Source organism: Aethina tumida, chromosome 3, assembly GCF_024364675.1.
Source record: "Aethina tumida isolate Nest 87 chromosome 3, icAetTumi1.1, whole genome shotgun sequence".
Taxonomy (NCBI): domain Eukaryota; kingdom Metazoa; phylum Arthropoda; class Insecta; order Coleoptera; family Nitidulidae; genus Aethina; species Aethina tumida.
Window position 1 is genome coordinate 10,391,525 of NC_065437.1, and position 20,997 is coordinate 10,412,521.

At 28.1% G+C, this 20,997-nt stretch overlaps 2 protein-coding genes across 4 annotated transcripts in view; one reads left to right on the plus strand and one right to left on the minus strand.

The window, feature by feature from the left end:
* LOC109599863 (pyrokinin-1 receptor-like) overlaps positions 1 to 20,997 on the minus strand; it is a 47,427-nt gene that overhangs the window by 16,080 nt on the left and 10,350 nt on the right. The window lies entirely within an intron of this gene.
* LOC109599874 (phosphatidylethanolamine-binding protein homolog F40A3.3-like) lies at positions 15,840 to 16,662 on the plus strand. The gene has a single exon (XM_020015923.2). The coding sequence runs from the start codon at positions 15,916 to 15,918 to the stop codon at positions 16,537 to 16,539; it is 624 nt and encodes a 207-aa protein (XP_019871482.1). The 5' UTR covers positions 15,840 to 15,915; the 3' UTR covers positions 16,540 to 16,662.

Here is a 20,997-nt window from a genome sequence, read left to right on the forward strand (position 1 = left end):
AACTTTTAGTATTTAAATTTGAAATTCCATAATGTTTGAATTAAATTTATCAACATCAGTCTGGTTTTCACATCTATTGACATTGTGAACAACAATTTTATGCATATTTATATGGTTTTTTATTATTTAAAAATATTACGGGCTGTACAAGATCATAACAAAATATAAATACAATTCAAATGAAATAACAATTAATATACAATCATATTATTTGTGGATAGTATTTGTATTTACTTAAATTTCAATGTACTTGTACTTGTATCCATCAATTCGGGACGTCTTAGAGAGGGTGAAATTGAAAGAATAAGGTAGGCCACCACCCAGATGTGAACCCCATTGAACATGTGTGGGATTATTTATTCAGGATAACACCATTTAAATGATACCTTAAGTATTACATACCTACGACACGGTGCACTTGAAGAATGGTATAAAATCCCACAAGAATTTATTAATAATCTAATAAGGGATATACGCAGGTGTGTAACTGCAAAGCTAGGGTGGATGCACTAAATTACATTCTGACTTATATGGTTATGGTTTTTGATAATAAAGTTTGTTGATGATGAGGGTAATCTAGTACCATTTCCTTGTAAGTTAATTATTCTCTACTTAAAATATTTTAGAGGTTCTTTGCACATCTGAAGGACTAGTAATAAGTTAGTATAATAAGAACAAATCTTTGTTCTTGTTAAATTATAATGTGGGTCCTTTACATTACTTTTGAAGCTTCCTATCTGCATTTCAACCATAAAAAATTGATCCAAATATCTCTTGTTATCAAATTACATTAAATAGAAAATTTTATTCATTCAAGTTTGGTACATATTTCACCCATAATGAACCCTTCACGATTAAATTGAATTTTCCCCTCGGTCCCGGCCATTCAATCAACCATTTAAATTATAAAATGTTGTGGACAATGGCAAATTTGAAGTTCTGACGGAACAATTTACAAACAAAGAACGAAAGCGGGCCAATGACATAAAAATAATTACATGTTAAAATGTGCAATGTTTATTATATTATATTTAATTTTGTAAAATTCGATAAATTCACATACATATGTAATTTACATTGAATTAAATTTTTAATCAATTCATATTTTAGTATCAAAATAATTTGTTAATTGATTGTATTTATAATGAGTAGACACAATTATATTTAAAAACTGCACAAATTATAATAATTAGGTAAGTATTGTCAGTACTACACTTCCAATTATGGTTATCAGAACAACAGTAAATAATTAGAATTATTTTCTACGCTATTTCATAATTAGTTGTAGTAATGTTTGAATATAATTCTTATGTAAATATATTTTAATTAATTTTTAATGTCAATTCATACATTTTAATAATAATAATGAAAATTGTCGTACCATGTATATGCATAATACCATGAAAACCAAAAATTGATCACCTTGTTAAGTTAATAAGCAATCCATTAAATTCACAAAGCATCAATTTAAATCACTAATGGTATATCAAAATTCAATGAAACTTTCTATTGCGCCTTTACGAGTTCCTTTGTTATTCTGTTTTAAATTTATTACGTTTCTAATTCTATTTAGAATATTCATGGTGATTTAGATACATAAGAAACTTTTTAACTTACAACATATTATCTCATTTAAATTTTAATTAATTTATAGTGTTTGTTGACTTTAATTTGTTAAATAATTTTTTTGCCAACATTACTTTCCACTAACACAATGCTTAATTAACAAATTGCCTGCTAATAAAACACCCTCGCTTTAAAAATTATGTATTTTCATTTTTTCAGACACCGAATATCTGTATTTATTTCCTTTGTCCAGAAAAAAACATGTTTGTTCAGTAGTTCGATTATTACATCACTCAGAGGTTCTATTTGTATCGATTTCTATTCACAGGAAAAAAACTAGATAATATGGTGTCCGGTAAATAAAATATATGACCTGTCATAAAGTGTTTGTTAGTTTAGCTGGACTAGTGTCAAGTAAATCGTACCCTTGTCAAACAATTTGGCACGCAGGTGAAAATTCAATGGGCATATAATTCGCATTTGGCGTATACGTTTTGAAATAAAAAATCGGAAGCTTTAAACAAAATCAAGTTTCCAATCCCGTTTATTTCGCGGACCAAAATGAATTTTACGTTTCAAAATGTATTTCCGGAAGTTAAATTGCCGCGTACAGGAAACCTAATTTTAAACTTCTTCGTGGAAGTAGTTAAAGCAAGGGTTTCAAATTCATCACTTGTGGAGTTTAATCGTGCTCTTAATAATTCGAATTAAAATGCTGTTTGATTCAAAATTTGCGAACTGAAGGGCAAGGGTTAGTAAGGGAGTCTGACTAAGGTTAATAAAGAGGACCTAGGCAAACTCCCGAAATTATTTAAATATGTGTTTAACTAATATTTGATATTTTTTCAATTAATTCTTAAGTTTATTTAGGATTGTAGGAAAATATGGGTTAAATAACTGCAAAGTAGTGAATGTTTGTAGTATTTAATTTAATTTAAATTTAAAACTTGTTGTGAAACATAATCGATGCACTTAATTTATATCAACACTACGTGCTTGGATATTTTGTGTTTTACTTGTAATTAAAGCCGATAATTGAAAATATTATTTTGTTATTAATGCACTTAAAATTATCGTTTGTATTTTATGCAGAAGGACGTTTGAAATTTTAATTTTTCAAATGATTTTACGCATTTATTTGGCTCATAAAACATGAACCAAGTGTAATTATTTACTTGGCGTATCACGATATAATTAATGTATTTTCCTTAACAAACATATGTATGTCTGAATGAAATTATTTATAATTATACAATAATATATATAAATAGTTGTGCTGCTCAAAATAACTAACCAATTTTAGTCACACATTAATATAAATAAATACTAGTCATTTTGTGAAGTGTGTAATTTTAATTACTCAAAAATCAGAATAAACTCATTTTTTTTTAGGAAATTAACAAAAAAAAACAAATTAAAATAAATAAGCAGAGTATTATCAACCTCCAATTTTTTCCAGTCAGTGTTAGATCTGTTCCTCCTCCCTCCTTGACGTACGAATTAGAGAACGAATAAATTCTTGATCCATAGCACCCCATTCATTTCTTCGACGGCCCCATACGTGTTCAAATGGATTCAAGTCTGATATAATTTATAAGCCTCTCTCAGTGAAATCGGGCACTGTCACATACGGTATTGGTAGAAAGTAGATCAACTTTAAAAATATATAAATTGCTATGCAAATCTAATATAATTTACACCATTTAAGAACACACTGTATACAAACATGTCGGTGAATATTTCTTATATTAATAATAATTCTGTTAGCTACAAATCAATAAAACTAAATATTCGGCTGGCAAAAAGTAGAGCAACTTTTTATTAAGTGTCACTAATCTCTACAAAATCCACAAAAACTTTTAGTTTCATAGTGTACACCAAAATAAAATTATTAAGTTAATATAGTACCTCGTGGAAAGAAATTGTATCGTTCTTCCAATCCGATGAGAAAAGAGTCAATTTCGTTCGATTGTATCGCGTGTTTTACAATAATTTGATTGATGTGGAAGGAAAAACTAAAACTGGACGACCAAGAAAAACCAATATGTTTCAAGATAAACAAATTTTATCCTACTCCAAAAAGATTCTTTCCTGAGTTTCATCTGATCCAAATCCTTTTTTTTTTTTGTTTACTCAAAAATCGATTTCTTTTTATGATTTAACTCTTGAAATGATAAAATTCTGATTTTCAGTATTTTTTCATTTATTCAGGAACGGGAAAAGATAAAGATCTGAAACTTGCAGCATCGAAGTATCTCATGAGTATCAACAGTTCCTGAGCCCAATACCTTTCTGGGGTCGATTCGTAATTCTTATCGTCCCATGGTCTTTATGCAACAGACATTATTGATAAAATTGTTGAACATTATCGACGGAATTTGGAACAATTTTCGATTTTTAGACTACACAGTTCTAGGGTTGTCCCTAACCACTCCTTAATTTCTTATTGATATTTATTTCTTTTATTACAATTCTAATTAATATTACAATTTTTAATTTGAATAAATAATCATTTAGTTTTAAAATAAGACAATAAGCTTAAATTTTTTCGATACATTTTAGAATGTTTATTTAATTTCAGGACTACTCAAAAATTTTGATATATCTCTGAAAATTGTAATTATAAAAATTCAAAAATACATTTTTCGAAAATATTCCATAAATATAATTTTAAGTCTGAATTTCATCTTTAATTGACCAAAATTTATAAAAAGAATCATAGGATGATATAAAAGGCAAAATGAATATTCACATTCACAGTTACAGAACCATCTCCACAACAGTTGAAAATTCCAATTATCCATTTCAAAAGACGCGCAGATCCTTCTATTTCATTTCCAATTTTGTTAATCTGAATTTTTATATCTAAACAACAAAAATGTGAAAATATAATTTCAAGAAAAAACCTTTAGGTATGAACTGTGCATGCATACTAAAAGGAAGCGTATTTTTCCACTTTCGGCACATCTAAATTTAAAATTCAATGAAAATAAATATTATTCAAATTAAATTTAAACTACCCGTTTAAAAAACTGAATAGCTGTACCGTAATTTGCATAATTTTTCTAAAATTTTGCTCTGAATATGTATCACTGAGCTTAGAGTAATATGCAGAAACTATGCCCATACGTTTGAAAATATTAGGAACATTTTATTACACTTTTGCATTCCACCCGCTTTCATGTCAGGCTTATGAACATTTAATCGGCTTAGCTAAACTTCATTTTATTTTCATTTTACATTTGGATTATGTTAATATAACTGCCTTTCGTGAATTCCATCTCGATCGAAATCGTTTTTTAAACTCAATTAAAGACGAAAAACATTTCCAAGAACAATTTAAAAACACATAACCGCATTTGATTGCGTAAATGTTTCCTAAAATCGATTGCCTGCTAATAAAATGTTTTTATAAATAGCTAAATTGCCATTAGAAGAAACGCCGCACGTATCAAGTGTATGGAATTTATTTTTGTACAAAACCGATTAAAATACCATAATACTTTGTACGCACACAGAATTTTAATAAAGCAAAGCATTTTTCCTTGACCTAAAAACTTAATTAACCTGCTGCTAGGAGAAAAAATTGGGGATTTGCGCCATAAATTAAAGGATAAATTTAATTTTACGAAACTGATATGATTGCTACTAGTGCGACCTCCCTTTTTGGCGATATAGAGAACATTTTCTCTCGGTTGTTTTCAACGTTGGGAATTTTGTATTTTCCCAGGAATTTAATAATCATCCCCTACATCGAGAGGGAATCTGTCTTTGTTTGGTTGCGTTCAAGTAAACAATGAAGCAAACTTCTTTGTTATTGTTCTGAAGTGTTCAAGTAGAATGCAACTTTAATAAACTGAAATGCAAATTACTTAATTCGACTGGCAATCTGGCATCTATTAGCCGTTAAATTTAATACAATTAATTAACAAATTAATGTGAATTTTAAGTTTTAGGAACTTTACGTTTAAAAGTTGTTTGTGTGAATAATCCTAATTTTAATAAGTTCTTGGATAAGGATCATTTAAGACGCAATTATTTTGTGTAATGTGTATGCAGTGTAATGTGTGCACATTCTAAATTTCCGTACTTCTCTTGTAATGATCCAAAGTAATTGTGCATCAAAAACTTTTGACATTTGCCTCTTTAAGGGCATTTATTCAATGCCTAATATAATATGTATTAATTGCTTCAAATTATTTTTAATGTTAAGTTTAATTGTTTACCCAACCTATAAAATATTTAAATGACTAAAAGGAAATAATTTAAACAATTGGATTTTGTGTTATATTTTTTGTTACTTAATTTATTTTATTGCTCTTGGGTGGTTCACCCTATTTACTCATTAGAACTTTATGGAGAACAGAAAAAGATATTGATTTGAAACAAACAACTGTTAAACATAAAGTTTCTAAAACTTAAAATTCACCTTAATTTGTTAATTAATTAATTGTATTAATTTTAACAGCTTATAGATGCTAGATGTCAGAAAGTCGAATTAATTTGTGCATTTTGATTTCAAGACATATTTATAATAAACACAATTTAATTAAAAATAAAAAAATAATAATTGTGTTTAAATTGTTATCTGCATTCCCTGGAGGAATCATTTCGAAAACCTCGAATTATATTCTGTATAAATTTCCAGATTTAATTATGCAAAATATTGTTGAATTTAATTTAAGTTGAACGTAACATAAAACAGACATGTTTTAAATTGTAGTATGCTAATTATAAATTAAGTTAATCCTTTGGATCAAAGAGTTTGGTTTCTTCTTGTACAATTAGTCCAGTAAATTTAGTTTATGGCAGGTACCTATTATATTACAAATACAATTGCCATTTGCATTAATTTAGATAAGTGAATAATGAACATTTCACTTTAGCCAGTTTGATCAAGAATTTCTGTCGCAAGTTCTTGAGAGTTATTTGAACAAAAGTCATTGGAAAGTCGAAAGTTTTGTGTAATAATATTTCAAAAGTGATTTAAGGTGTAAAAGTTCAATCGAATTTGGGATTGCGATCTAATCTGCATAATAGTGGGAATTACATAAAATTATACATTTTACATTTAATCTAATTTAGGGCAAATTTTAGGGCAAAAAATTCTCTTTGAAGGGAAAGTATATTTCAGCACATTTACTTTCCCCAATCAATGTCAGGTGTGGAGATGATTTTTTCTGTTTACGACTTGGTCTGAATCAAATTTCAATGAAGGCGTCTTTATGAACGTCTATATTGGAGCTTCGAAGTTTATAGACCCTTATATAAAACCCAAGAGAAAGTCGAACAAAAAATATGGGAAATTGAAATATTTATTAACTATAGATAATATTTTTGCAAACATAGTTTTAATTTAAACTTACAATAGAATACAATAATGTTATACATCCATAATTTATTTAACTAGTTATGAAAACATAATAAATTAATTGCTTTGGTACAATTAAATAGTTGATACGTACTTTTCAAATTGTGCTATTATATTGTTGTTAATTAAACTTTATTACATTTCAATTGAGCCGGATTCCTGGAAATTCAAGGTTATTCAATTAATTTAATTATTACATTAAATAGTGAGCATTATGTCAATTTCTAGTTGTGAATGGAAAGGTTTTTAATGTAAAAAAGTTAAAACGAGCATGGATTTTAAAATGCATAGTAAACTTTTTCATTTACATGAAAGTTTTGTGAGGACAAACTTGGAATATATTTACCCTTACAAGTATGCTATATGTACTCGATGACCCAAATGGAAAATGTCTTTTAAAGGAGTAAAAAACTAGTGAATTTACGTACTGAAATATAAAATCTTAGTATTTGACTAACCAGGCAGACACCATAAAAATGATCCTGCTGTAAATTTTGAATAAAATGTTAAACATCTTGTTATGTATATACAAAATGTTCTTTGTTATATTACATAATGATGTGGTAAACTACGTCACATAACTTAAATGTAAATACAACTTGATAATTAGTGCTAAGTTGAATTAAGTTTGAGCAACTTAAGATTATACTCTATTATATTATATATTTACTTGTACTTTATAGTTTGTAGTTGATTTAAGAAAGTTGTGCACAAATAATATAGAAATTAATTAAAACAATATTAAATAAATATTTGTATAAAATTAAAAAAAATAAAACCTTTGAGGGTTAAGAAAATGGTGGATGCGCCAATAATTTACAGCCATTAAATATAAATATTCCTATCATATTTAAATTTTTTCTATGGAAGGATTTTCGATAAATGCCCACTAAACATGAAAATTATACTCAAAATGTTTTCTATTAAAGAAAGCATTTTAGAAATATGAATTTTTGAATTCCCACTAACATTTTAAAGTACAACTCGAGATTTAATTGACTGATTTGGCTAAACAAGCATTCAAGTTTTTGAAATTGGTTAGTAGGTCGAGTGCCAACGATTAATAACTAGATAAAGTCGGTTTTTACGGACAAAAATCGACGCTGAAAATTCACATCGTGTTAGGAGATACATAAATCACAAAGTTAAGTCCACTTTGAATTTTTTTACATTGGGATGATAGTGCTACGAGAAATATATGGTACTGAAAATTAAAATCGAACGATAAATTAAGAAGTTATGAATTTTACAGTTGTACGTTGAAATTCAGCTTATTAACGATTTTTTACGTTTTTTCTCCTTTTTATTGAACAAATGAAATTGAATCTACCTTTGTCATAACAAAATTGCATTATTAAACATTCTCTCATCTTTTTTGTCTATTATTACTCCCGTATGAGAAACCAAATATAATTTCTCATCATGGCTGTAAAACGTAAAAATCGTAGAAAAGCTGGATTTTGGACGATTTTCAGCTAGAGGGTGAGTTACAGCTGTACATTTGAGAGTATTTTGAAATCAGGTAAAATTTTACTAATGCAGTGGTTTTGTTGAAGGCCTATATCTATACCAAATATCGTGGGACGTAAGTTTAGAAGGTAAATTTCCCAAATAATCGTTCAAGATCAGTATTGAAATCAAGTGACCGGTTGTACATATTTTGGTTCCAATTACAATCGAAGGAGGGATGTTTATTAATCAAAAGTAAAACATACTTGCTTTTTATATCCTCAACAAAAGTTTTCATAAAAATTTCAGTAGCACGTAAAAAATCAAAGTAAATTTAATTCTGTGATTTCTATTACTGATACATAAAATATAAGTTTTCAGCAACGATTTTTGACCGGAAATTCGACTTTACTTTATCAAATTATTAATATCACTGACATCTGAACTATTGGACTGATCTCAAAGACACATAAACCAAAGTTGTAGAATGTTCATTTATTTTTAATTTGAATGGTTGTTTAGCCACATCGATCAATTAGATTTCGAATTATGATTAAAAATGTCGGAGCAACTCCAGAAATTAAAAAAAAATAAAAAATAAAAAATTTATCATCGAAAATACTTTATAATTAAATTATATCATAAATATATAATTGTGAAAAAATGATAATTTAAAATAATAGTTAATCATAAATAGTGTTTGTAACGAAAATATGTAATTTCATCCATGAAACAACCACGAACAATGAATAAACACCAACCAACTGCAATTTTGTTTAATGATTTTTCAAAAATAATATTAACCTAATTTAAATTTCCATTATATCAAGCCCACTATTTAAATTGTAATTGTGAAGGCCCTCGACATTGTTTAAAATATGAAACATCTGACATTGTTCAACAATAAATAATGTTCAGATATGTAACAATTTTTAATTTAATATATTGGAATGTATTCAAAAGCATCAAATTGAATTTCATTGTAATAGTTTTATGAAACAAATTGCCTACAACTCGCTAGTTAAATTTAATGAAGCTACAGCTGCAGTTTTTTACATATTTGTCAAATTAAATGAACATTTTTTTTTTACATTTTGTCAGTGGTACTAAATTAATTGGTCAATGTAATACAATGTAAATTCGAATATGCGGGTAAATACAGATATGCAAAATCGTCATTTCAGTTTGGAACATGCAAATACCACAGAAGCATCTTTTTATTTTATATATAAATGTCAAATAAGTATAACATTACATAGCGCGAATAATGAAATAAAATCGTACCATTAAAAATTCAAAGGAATCATAAATTCGTACACAAGTAATAAACTGTTACAATGAGATGAGGACTTTTGTGTCTAATAGCAACTCGGGAACTTTGAAAAAGTTGAGCTAACAAACCATATTCACGGATTCGTGTTCATTTATTACAGGGTATCAGCGGTGAACTTTACGACCGAAATGAACGTCGCCTTCCGTTCTCTTATCATCTTAAACCAATTTGTGTCGCGATCAACGTGAAATTTTAAATATCTGGAGCGGAATTTATTTGATGTTATTAATAATAAGGGTGACATGCATTTCCTGAAGGAAATTCGCTTTTGTTCTTAACTTCGTTAAAAAATTATGCAGATTGAGTAAGTCCACAAATCACAATTTGAATGTCTTTTGCATATATATTTGTATGCGAAATTGTGTGGCAAATTACATTGTATAAATTTAATTTTCAGACTAATGGTGATTCTAAAAATTGGACGTAAAAATACATAAATTTCTGCATGTGTCCCGTTGGCATTTGTAGTTTATTGTCCTCTCTCGGTGTGGTTTACTGCGTACAATCGTGCAATTTATCCATTTTTATGTTTAACCGTAGTATTGTTAAAAAAAATGATGTAAAATTTTTACTATCTTCAGTGAAAACTTAACTTAATTAAAATCTTATGGAGAATGGAAAAAGGTATTAATTTTAAATGTTTATGCCAATGTTAAATTGACTGGAACTACTTTTCTCATTTATTTTTAACAATCAAATCGTATACCCAATAGTTTTTGAGTTATTAATTTTTTTTCCAAAAATTTTTGCATTAATTTTTTAACTAAAATGTCTTCAAAGCCACCAATTCTGATGCTGAGAATTTCATTTTTCATACACATTTTTACTAAGGAGCATCCTATAAGGAGCCATTATTAGTACTTCCAATTTTTTTACAGTGTTCGTTATTTACATTTAATTTTATGAGTCTTAAAACATCAATAATTTTGTTATTTTTAATGAAATGTATACGAATTTTAGTATAATTAAATTGAACATTAAAATTTCTTAGAATAGATATTACATTCTCAATATATAAAATGAATAATAACGGAGGTTTTACCAAAAATATAATGACAGATACAAAACAATTAACATTCATGGCATAATATTCACTTTATACGTAGATAATGCTTACACCAATCGAAAGGTTTTTTAATATTCAATTTAATAATACTAAAATGTACATAGTATTCCACTGAAATTAACAAAATTATCAAGTTTGGGAATACTAATAATGGTTCCTTATAAAATGGTCCATGGTTAACGAGTATGCTAAAAATAAACACCATCAAAATTGGTGCCTTTACAAACATTTTAGTAAAAATTTATGAGGGAAAAATAATAACCCAAAAAACTATTGAATTTAAGTATGGGATATGATAGAGACATTTTATTTGCAATTATATATAGAATTTAAAAATCCAAAAGAATAAAATTTGTTAGAAAATACATTAAAAAAGTAGTTCAAATCAAGTTATAATTGCTACAAATATACCTTTCCGTTCTCCATAAACTTCTAACGAATGTCGCAGTATACATGTGTAAACTTTTTGTAAACAAGTTTAGTCATGCAAAATTATAATTATTGTTGATAAAGTGTGATTTACAAGTAAACAATTATAAAGGCAGTGAAGATTGAAAAGTAGTTGACCTCCAGTATATTTTTCAGGGGCCTAACCAGAATTGCCTGGGTGAAAACGGTCAAGATACATTCAACAATGTTTTATTTTCGAAAACTATCATAAATGAGCATTCCAATAAACAAAATAATTCGATATTAAAATAACAACTGCCCATTGTTTTTTGTTCTGTTTGTGACATTTAATTATTAAATCCTTTACCTAAAATGATATAAAAAAATGGTGCACTTTGTTTGTCACAATTTTGCGAACGAAAAATACATGTGCACAAAATTTTAATGTCAAATTAATGTGAGCCACATTAGCACACACGTTTGTTGGTGTAAATTTAGTTAACAAGGTTGATGTCTGTAATAAACATTTCATTTCATCATAAATGATTTCTATTTGTTTTCAATATATCCACACCAATATTACAAATGCATTCTAAACATAACATCTATAAATAATGTGCGTATTTTTGATTGCACGCCACACGATTTGTTTTTTTTATTCGGTGAAACCGTGTCACGAGCGAAACTCTTGTATAATTAGTAATTTTTGTGAATGTTAATAAAAATAAATGTATTTACATACGTATCTGATTTTACACGATAGCAGGTTTGAAATATTTATTTTTGATATGTCATAAATGGGAACGCAAATCCTACTGAATGGCCACACATAAAATATCTACGGTCACAATTTGTTTGATATGCGAAACATATTTATTTATTAACCTTTCACGACTTTAATATCCCTTTCTATGCGAAATACTGCTCGTTTCAAATGTACATGTACAATAAAAAAGTATTATGAGCGTATACTAAATTTAATCCTTTATTATTATTAAAATGACATTTTTTATATTTCATCATAATATAAGCTTTTCTTCATATTCATTTGATATAAAATTAAAGTAATTTCATCCAATGTTATTTTAATTACTTATGGAAAATTAATATTAACATGATTCTTCCGCAAACTATGATAGTAATTTCCAATATAATAGACACTCTTTAAAGCTTTCAAAAGGTAGGTTATGCTACTAAGATATTTAATAAAACTGATATTTAATTAAACTGGGAAAGAAACGTGGAGAATTTTTTAAGCTTCTAAAATGTCAGTTAGAGAGCTTAATATCACAGTCACAATTATTACTTAATTGCAGTGCCTGAATTCAGTCATCAAAATCCATCAAATATTGAAATTAAGAATTACTTCCGACAATTAGACTTTACATTTGTTAAATTTAGTCGTTCTCCTCAAAATTATACTCACTGACAAAGAAAAACATGCAGTATTGGCAGAAAGTAGAGCAACTTTAAAAAGATATAAATTGGTACCACCCTGTATATCCAAATTTAATATAATTTATACCAATTATGAACACACTGTGTATAAACATATTGGTGAATATTTATTCTTTTTCATCTTTTAAAAATAATTCTGTTAGCTACAAATCAAAAAACTAAATATTCGGCTGGCAAAAAGTAGAGGAACTTTTTACTAAATGTCACTAATCTCTACAAAATCAATAATAAAATTAATTTTACAATCTATACCAAAGTAAACTGAGTTAATATAATGCCTCTTGGAAAGAAATTATTTTCCGAATTAAAATTATGGATTGTATCGTTATTTCAAACCGATGAGAGAAAAATCCATATAAATCGATTGTACACGTGTTTTACAACAATTTCCAGCAAAATAAACGGTCTACTTGAGACACAACTTCAATTAATGTTTCTTCAAGAACTGTAAGAGATAGATTACTACAAGGAGGTCTTCATGTTAGAAGGCTAGACTAAAAAATCATATTAGTTAGGGAAGAACAGACGAGCCAGAGTTGAGTTTATACATCCCTTTTACACTGCACTATAAATGATTGAAAATGAGCGATCTGGAGTGATGAAATCAAGTTTAACTTGGTTGGCAGTGATGGGATTTTATATGTAAGGTGTCCTATTCATGAAAAGTTTTATCCAAAGTTTACCATACTCACTGTTAAACACGGTGACAGATCGGTAATCATATAGGGCTGCTTTGGGTGATTTGAAATGGAAAAATCCATTGAAAACTTATGGGAGATAGTAAACAACAAAATAAGGTCAATAAATATGGATCCAAATATTATTGACCATCTGTTGCTTTCGATTTAAAAAAGGTGTTTGGAAGTTATTCAAATTAACTTAATTAATTAAAATACTCATTACAAATTATTTGTAGTAATAAAACTTTAAATAGCATAAATTGCTCTACTTTTTGCCAGCCCAAAACAAAAAATCAGTAAAATTAAACTCTTTTTTTTTATTGTTTAACTATGTAATTGTTAAATTTATAAAGGGAAGTTAATTATCAATATTCATTTTTTAACATAATAACCAGGACAAAAATTATTTGAATTTTAAAAATATTTCTCTACTTTCTGTCAATACTATACGCGTAATTTAACTTTAACTATAACTTTAATCTTCCTTAACTGGATTATTTTGCATAATTGCACTAAATTTCGTGAAACTAATTATTGGAGGGTCTCCTTAATTCTATTGTTAACTGAACGACAGATTTTGATGGCTGTCTAAGTTCAGGTACTGGACTTAATTTGGAGTAGCTTAATATTTGAAAACAAACAAAACAACATTTTTTAGTAATTTTATAGAACAGAATATTAGTCTCTCTATAAAGGATAACGTAAAAAAGGTATAAAACAGGAGACAGATCCAAAAAAACTCTTTCCTTTGATACTATTTCACTGTTCACGCAAATTGATGTTATTGAGTTTTATTCTTTTGAATGTTTAACGTTTTACTGCCACTTTATTTCAAGAGATTGTTATAATAAAAAATATAGAACATATTTTCAAGATAAATAATCAATGTCTCAAACGTTCTTAATTAGTAAATTAGAAAAAAAAGGTTTTGCTGAAAAAATTGTGATGTCAGGGCTCCTAGTTGCCTTGAATATTTTCTACGTTTCTTTTAGGGCTACTTTTATAGACAATTTTTTTTACACATATTCGATTAGTAGTAGTTTCTGAAATGCATGATAACCTCCACTACTTGGTCCTATGGAACATTCATCAGTAGTAACTTGATAAGCCTTGATAAGTTGAGCCATCTTTAATTTAAAAAAATATATAATTAATTGGTAATGTTCACTCAACCACCTGTTATAAAAAAAAAACTATAAATTTCCATTCAATGGAAGCAATTTCTCCAAGGCCCTTACAGTTAATCTTTATTAATTAACTGTATAACTTATAATCGTTAAAAACAATTAAAAAGTTTTTGTTTCCCAATAATATTATACAAGGTTCAATTCATCTAATTGAAAAGTTTATGGAGAATGGAAAAACGTATTAATTTGAATTTTTTATAGCAATTATATGTTGATTTAAACTTTTAATTTATTTTGAACAATATTACATTTCCGGTTTCGTGACTTTTTGATATTTTTATGTATATTTTTAAACTCTACACATAATTAAAAATTAAATGACTATACCTAATCTTAATAGATCTAATAGATCTTGAGTTATTAATTTTTTTCCAAAAATCGAACCATTCCTTAAAAATACAATATTAGTAATCTCAAATTTTATACATTTACATTTAATTACATTGTTTTCATTTAATTTTGTATATCTTTATTTATAAAAATACTCACTTGCAATTTCTTGCAACACCAAGAAGGGGGTATTCAAATTTAATATTGTTACGGTAAGAGATGTTATAGCAAGGAGTAAACAATTAAAATTTGGAAACAAAATATCAAAGATTTTAGATTTTTTTTAATAATAATAATTTATAAATATACTCAGTGACAAAGAAATTGCAACACCAAAGAGGGAGTGTTTAAATTTAATATTGTTTTGATAAAACAGATGTTATAGCAATGAGTGAAAGATTAAAATTTAGAAACAAAATTTCAAAGATCTTAGATTTTTTTAAATAATTTAGTTAATAATGTGTTTGTCTATCAAAGTTATCTAAACTCTCCCCAACACGTCTTACCACTTATCATATCCGAAACATCAGATTGAATGAACGATACAATCCGTGACTTTAATTCGAAAAATAATTTCTTTCCACGAGCCATTATATTAACTCAGCTTACTTTTGTGTATACTGTAAAACTAAAAATTATTGTGGATTTTGTAGAGATTAGTGACATTTAGTAAAAAGTTCCTCTACTTTTTGCCGAATATTTAGTTTTTTGATTTGTACCCAACAGAATTATTTTTAAAAGAAGAAATATTCACCAATATGTTTGTATACAGTGTGTTCATAATTGGTATAAATTATATTAGATTTACAAATACAGGGCGGTAGCAATTTATATATTTTTGATGTGACTTTTTGCCAGTCACCAACCAATTCTATTGAAGTTATCCAAACTATTTGTATGTGAAAATATTTAGTTACAAAAGACTTAGTAATAAAGTAGGCCTTTTTCACAGCATCGGCGATCCAGTAAACCCGAAACGGAAACAAAATTTTTTATTACTGTCACCATAGAAATGCTAACTCCAAACACAACCGTATATCTCAAATTCCCGAAAGTGCAGGTCAACTAATAATAAAAAAAACAAAATGATTTTAAAATTTGCAATTAAAAATTTTCAAACCGTTTCGAGAAAATATGCAGCAGCCCCTCCGACCGGCGTCAAAGCGTTCACGGAAAGTTGCATCGTGCCGGACATGCTGGACTGTCCGCCCGAAAAGGAACTGACCGTGACGTATTCCTGCGGCCGAAAAGTGACGCTGGGCAACATCCTAACCCCCACGTTGGTCAAAGATCCGCCCGAACTGTGCTGGGACGCCGACAAGTGTAAGTTCTACACGGCGCTGATGGCGGACCCGGACGCGCCCAGCCGACGTTGTCCGCACTCGAGGGAATTCCAGCACTGGCTCGTCGGAAATATACCCGGAAAAGAGATCGGCAAAGGCGAGACGTTGTCCGAGTACATCGGCGCCGGGCCGCCGCCCAATTCCGGACTCCATCGCTATGTGATCCTGGTGTTCCAGCAGCCAGACAAAATCGAGTTTTGCGAGAAGAAGCTGAACAACAAGTCCAAGGACGGGAGAGAAAAGTTCTCCACCTTGGGATTCGCTGAGAAGTATTCGCTGGGCAAACCTCTGTATGGGAACTTCTTCCAGGCCGAGTGGGATGATTACGTGCCCACTTTGTACAAACAACTGGGAATCCAAGAATGATCGTATTCAAAAAAATATAAAATATATGAACAAATTCACTGTATACAATATTTTGTCATAAAAATTTGACAATATGATAGCGTGTCTCGTTTATTTTTATACAAATTATACATTTTAAAGCTCTTTTGTTTTATTTATCGTCGCAACAATAAAGGATTAATTAAAATCCGAGTCGGCTATCCATTCATTTAGTTCATTTATTGAATCTACAGCCACAAATCGTTCGAACCAACCACATAAATGTATTTTTATATTGAAAACATCTATTGTGATTATCAGTATCTTAAAAAACGATCCGCGTATCCACCTAGTGAAGGTTAATGAGTGATATAACGCTTTAAAATTGGTACCCATGGAACTTTTTAATTGTTTCGTAATTATTTAATAAATATTTATTTGTTTCGGAAAAGATAATCAGAAAAACTGGTTACAGGTGTATCAACAAGGTCACACCAGATCAATGAATCAAGCCCAAATATTTCTTGTGTTTCGAAACAATCTTGAACGGCAGCCTCTTGCACCATGATGGTATCACTATTAATTTTACACATATTACAAGATAAATCGTTATCCGGCTTGTCCTCCATAACCCCAATTAAATTTTTATTTTTGCAGTTAAAAACCTTTATTAATGTGTAGTGTGAACAAAACATCTCTTATCAATATTTTATATATTAATTATAATTATTTTAACTATATATTTTTAATTAAATTGTCCTTTAATCCCAATTACATATTTTTATTTGTTGACCTGGAAAAATTCACACTAATATTTTTTAAACACATGTGAATATAAAATTTCTATTTATTGACCTGTAAATATTAATTAATATGTATATGTTATATGTACAGTAGTGGTCAATATTATGGGAATTTTTAAAATGTTTTGATCATAATTATTTTACTTTATGTGAACTATTATTATGACGAATTTGGTTACCAACGTGATCCTATATGTTTTCTATGTGGTTTCTTCAATATGTGGAAACAAATGATTGTTTATTATAATGTCTATGTGACTTTCTGTACAGTAGAGTGGGCCTACGCTTGAACCAGAGAAGTATTCCCATATCATAATTAAACCACCACTCTGTTTCGAAGTGGGTATAATAATAAACGATTTGTGCAATTTTGTACCGGTGCAACATAAGCTGAGCCGCCATTTTTAAATAAATTAAATGTAGACTTATCTTTAAAAACTGTCTATTAACACTGTGGTCCAGTGGATGAGATCCTGAGCAGTTCTAAGTCGTTCTTTACATCTTAAAAAACAGCAGGATTTTTTTTACAGTTCTCTAGACAAATAAACCCTCATCCATTAATTTTGTTCTTACAGTGTTTAGACTAAATTTTAACAACTCCCATTTCATCCAACTTGGCTTTAATTAGAATTAACAATAAGAATAGATTGTTTTTCTAGTAATTAATCAATTTAATAGAACAGACAATAAACATTACATATACAGTGTTGGCAGAAAGTACAGCCACTTTTTAAAATTCAAATAATTTTATGTATGTTTTCAATGTATATTGAAAATTAACTTCCCTTTATAAATTTAACAATTACATAATTAAACAATAAAAAAAATAGAGTTTAATTTTACTGATGATTATTTTGGGCTGGCAAAAAGTAGAGCAAAGTTTAATTACATATAATTTGTAATTGGTATTTTAATTAATTCTATACTAATATATTGTAAATTTCCAATTACTATGAATAACTTCCAAACACCTTTTTTAAATGGAAGAGATGGTCAATAATATTTGGATCCATATTTTGCCAGGACTCTTGCAGAACCGTGAATAAATCTTGCTGATTACTATACTCTTTGTGTCTTTTTTTGTTGTCCACTATCTCCCATAAGTTTTCATGTTTAGATTGGGAAATTGAGATGGCCAGTTCATAATATTAATTTTTTTCCTTAAAAGCCACTGCTTCAAATATTTTGAAGTGTACATCGGGTCATTACTTTGTTGAAAATAATGTTTTAGTGGCATATTTTTATCTGAATTCGGTACCATATTGTTCCACAATATTTCTTTATACATAAATCGATCTATAATATCCACTATTTAAAAAAGAGGACCCATTCCAAATCCCGAAAAGCAACCCCATACCATTACCGATATGTCGTCATGTTTAACAGTGAGTATGGTAAACTTTGGGTTAAACTTTTCATGAATAGGTCGCCTTACATATAAAATCCTATCACTGCTAACCAGATTAAACTTGATTTTATCACTCCATATCGTTCGTTTCCAATCATTTCCAATGTAAAAGGGACCTGGTAAATTCAACTCTGGCTCGTCTTCTCTTCTCTGATAGTAGTGTTTTTTTAATCTGACCTTCTCGCATGAAGACCCCCTTGTAGTAATTAATCTCTTACAGTTCTTGAAGAAACATTAATTCCAAGTTGTGTCTCAAGTAGACTTTTTATTTTGCTGGAACTTAGGAAAGGATCTTTTTTGGAGTAGGATAAAATTTGTTTATTCTGAAACCTATTAGGTTTTCTTGGTCGTCCAGTTTTATTTTTTCCTTCTACATCACCAAATCTAAATCTGCATATATTTTTAAAGTTGCTCTATTTTCTGCCAATACTGTACTTGAATCCATTTCAAGTAATGCATTATGGCCACTACCGTATATTTTAATGTTAACTTTAATCAAATATTTAATCAAATATTAAAACTGTTAATGACTAAATAATAACATAAGCTCATTTGCACTTCCAATTTTTTCTTATACCAATTCTTTATACGTTTCCATTTTTAGCAATATAAAGCCTTTTTTACGGATCCCATTCAAACAGAATTTTATATTGTTAGTAAGGGTTTGATCACCACATGTTTCATCCCCTTTGTGGTTTTTCATTTTCATTTGGCTTTTTCAAATGAAATTCGTATCTCCCATTATTCATCAACAATTCACATTTTAAAAATGACAGGGATATGTAAATTTCGAAATTTTAATAAACTGCGTATCATCCATATTTAATTATTAATATTAAAACGAGGAAAAAAAATTGAATGTTAACCATACACAATATATCTTAATGATAGATTCTAAAATGTTCGTCGAACACAAACAGCAATCAACTAATTGATACTGCAACCGTCGTAATCATTAGATTCTGATGTTATAAATTAATCGTGGTCAATGTCAAGTTATTTTTTATTCATGAAACCGTGTCATTATGTTAATAAATCATTTAACGTTTGGAAAATAAAAAGACGCATTTGTTTTATGTTACGTGCAATTTTAAAACGATAATTGTCGAAAAATTAATGAATTTATAAGACAAATTAATGATCAATTGTTTATAATTAAAATTGAATGCGCTCCATTAAAAAGTTTATTGCTTGTTTAATCGTTAAGTTAAACAATTTTTATGTCTCTATTTTTCCGTGCCTTCAGTGAACAAATATTTAAACTGTAAAATGGTTACAAATGGTGTAAATTCTTATTCATTTCTGCGCAAATTTTAACTCTTGTGAAAAGTCATTTAAAAGTAAGATGAAAGATTTGAAGGAGGGTCTTCTTGTGTGATTTTAAAAATGAATTTCTTAATATGTGTCCAAAATTGCAGATTTAAGAATATAAAGTTTTTTCTTTAAATGAACCCAAGAATTCCTCTTAAATAATTTACTTTAGTTTTTAAACACCATGTGCAATATCTTGAATTAATTAATTATTTTAGAATTTGTACAATAGTGTCAGAGACACACTAATTAATTAATAATATTAATGAATTAAAAAAATATTTTAATATATATTAAATCAATGCATATAATTTATTATACTAATTAAAAAGACTGTAACATTTTACATATTATATAAAAAAGTGACAAATATATTATTATCCTTGAACTGTACCTAATTAGCTCAGTTGTTTGTAAATCCCAATTTCCCAATTCATGAGATGCATTATAATTATTATATATTAAATTATTCTGTTTATCAAGTGTAGATTTTTAATGGATTTTTTCCACTGAATCTACCTGCTCCGGAATTCCCAAACAATATTTTAATTATTCACATGATTAGATTAATTAACAATATAGTTTTGGTGTATATTTTTTATAATATAAATTTATTTCAGAATAATTATTTATTTTATTTCTTAGTGGACAAAAAAATAAGAATTATTCTGTGTCAATGATTCTTTACAAAATGTAACTAAAATTTAAGATAATATATTTCACTAAATTATTTTTATCAGTTTAATTAAGCTAAATTTATTTCCTTTTAATTACTCTACTCGTACCACAGAGAGATAAATCGTTTTTGTCAGTAATTGCAGTGGCGTCGGAAATTCGTTTAATTCTTGAGATAAGTATTAATTTAAATAACAAAAAAAATGATTTTGTTTCATTTGTCGCTGAATAATTAGCAAAAAAGTCAGTTTACACAAAAACAAAGAACGCCTGTTACAAACATCTGGGAATAAATGTTATTAA

What these genes read in the sequence shown, in the direction of transcription:
- LOC109599874 (XM_020015923.2), top strand. Translation starts at nt 15,916, where the DNA reads ATGATTTTAAAATTTGCAATTAAAAATTTTCAAACCGTTTCGAGAAAA.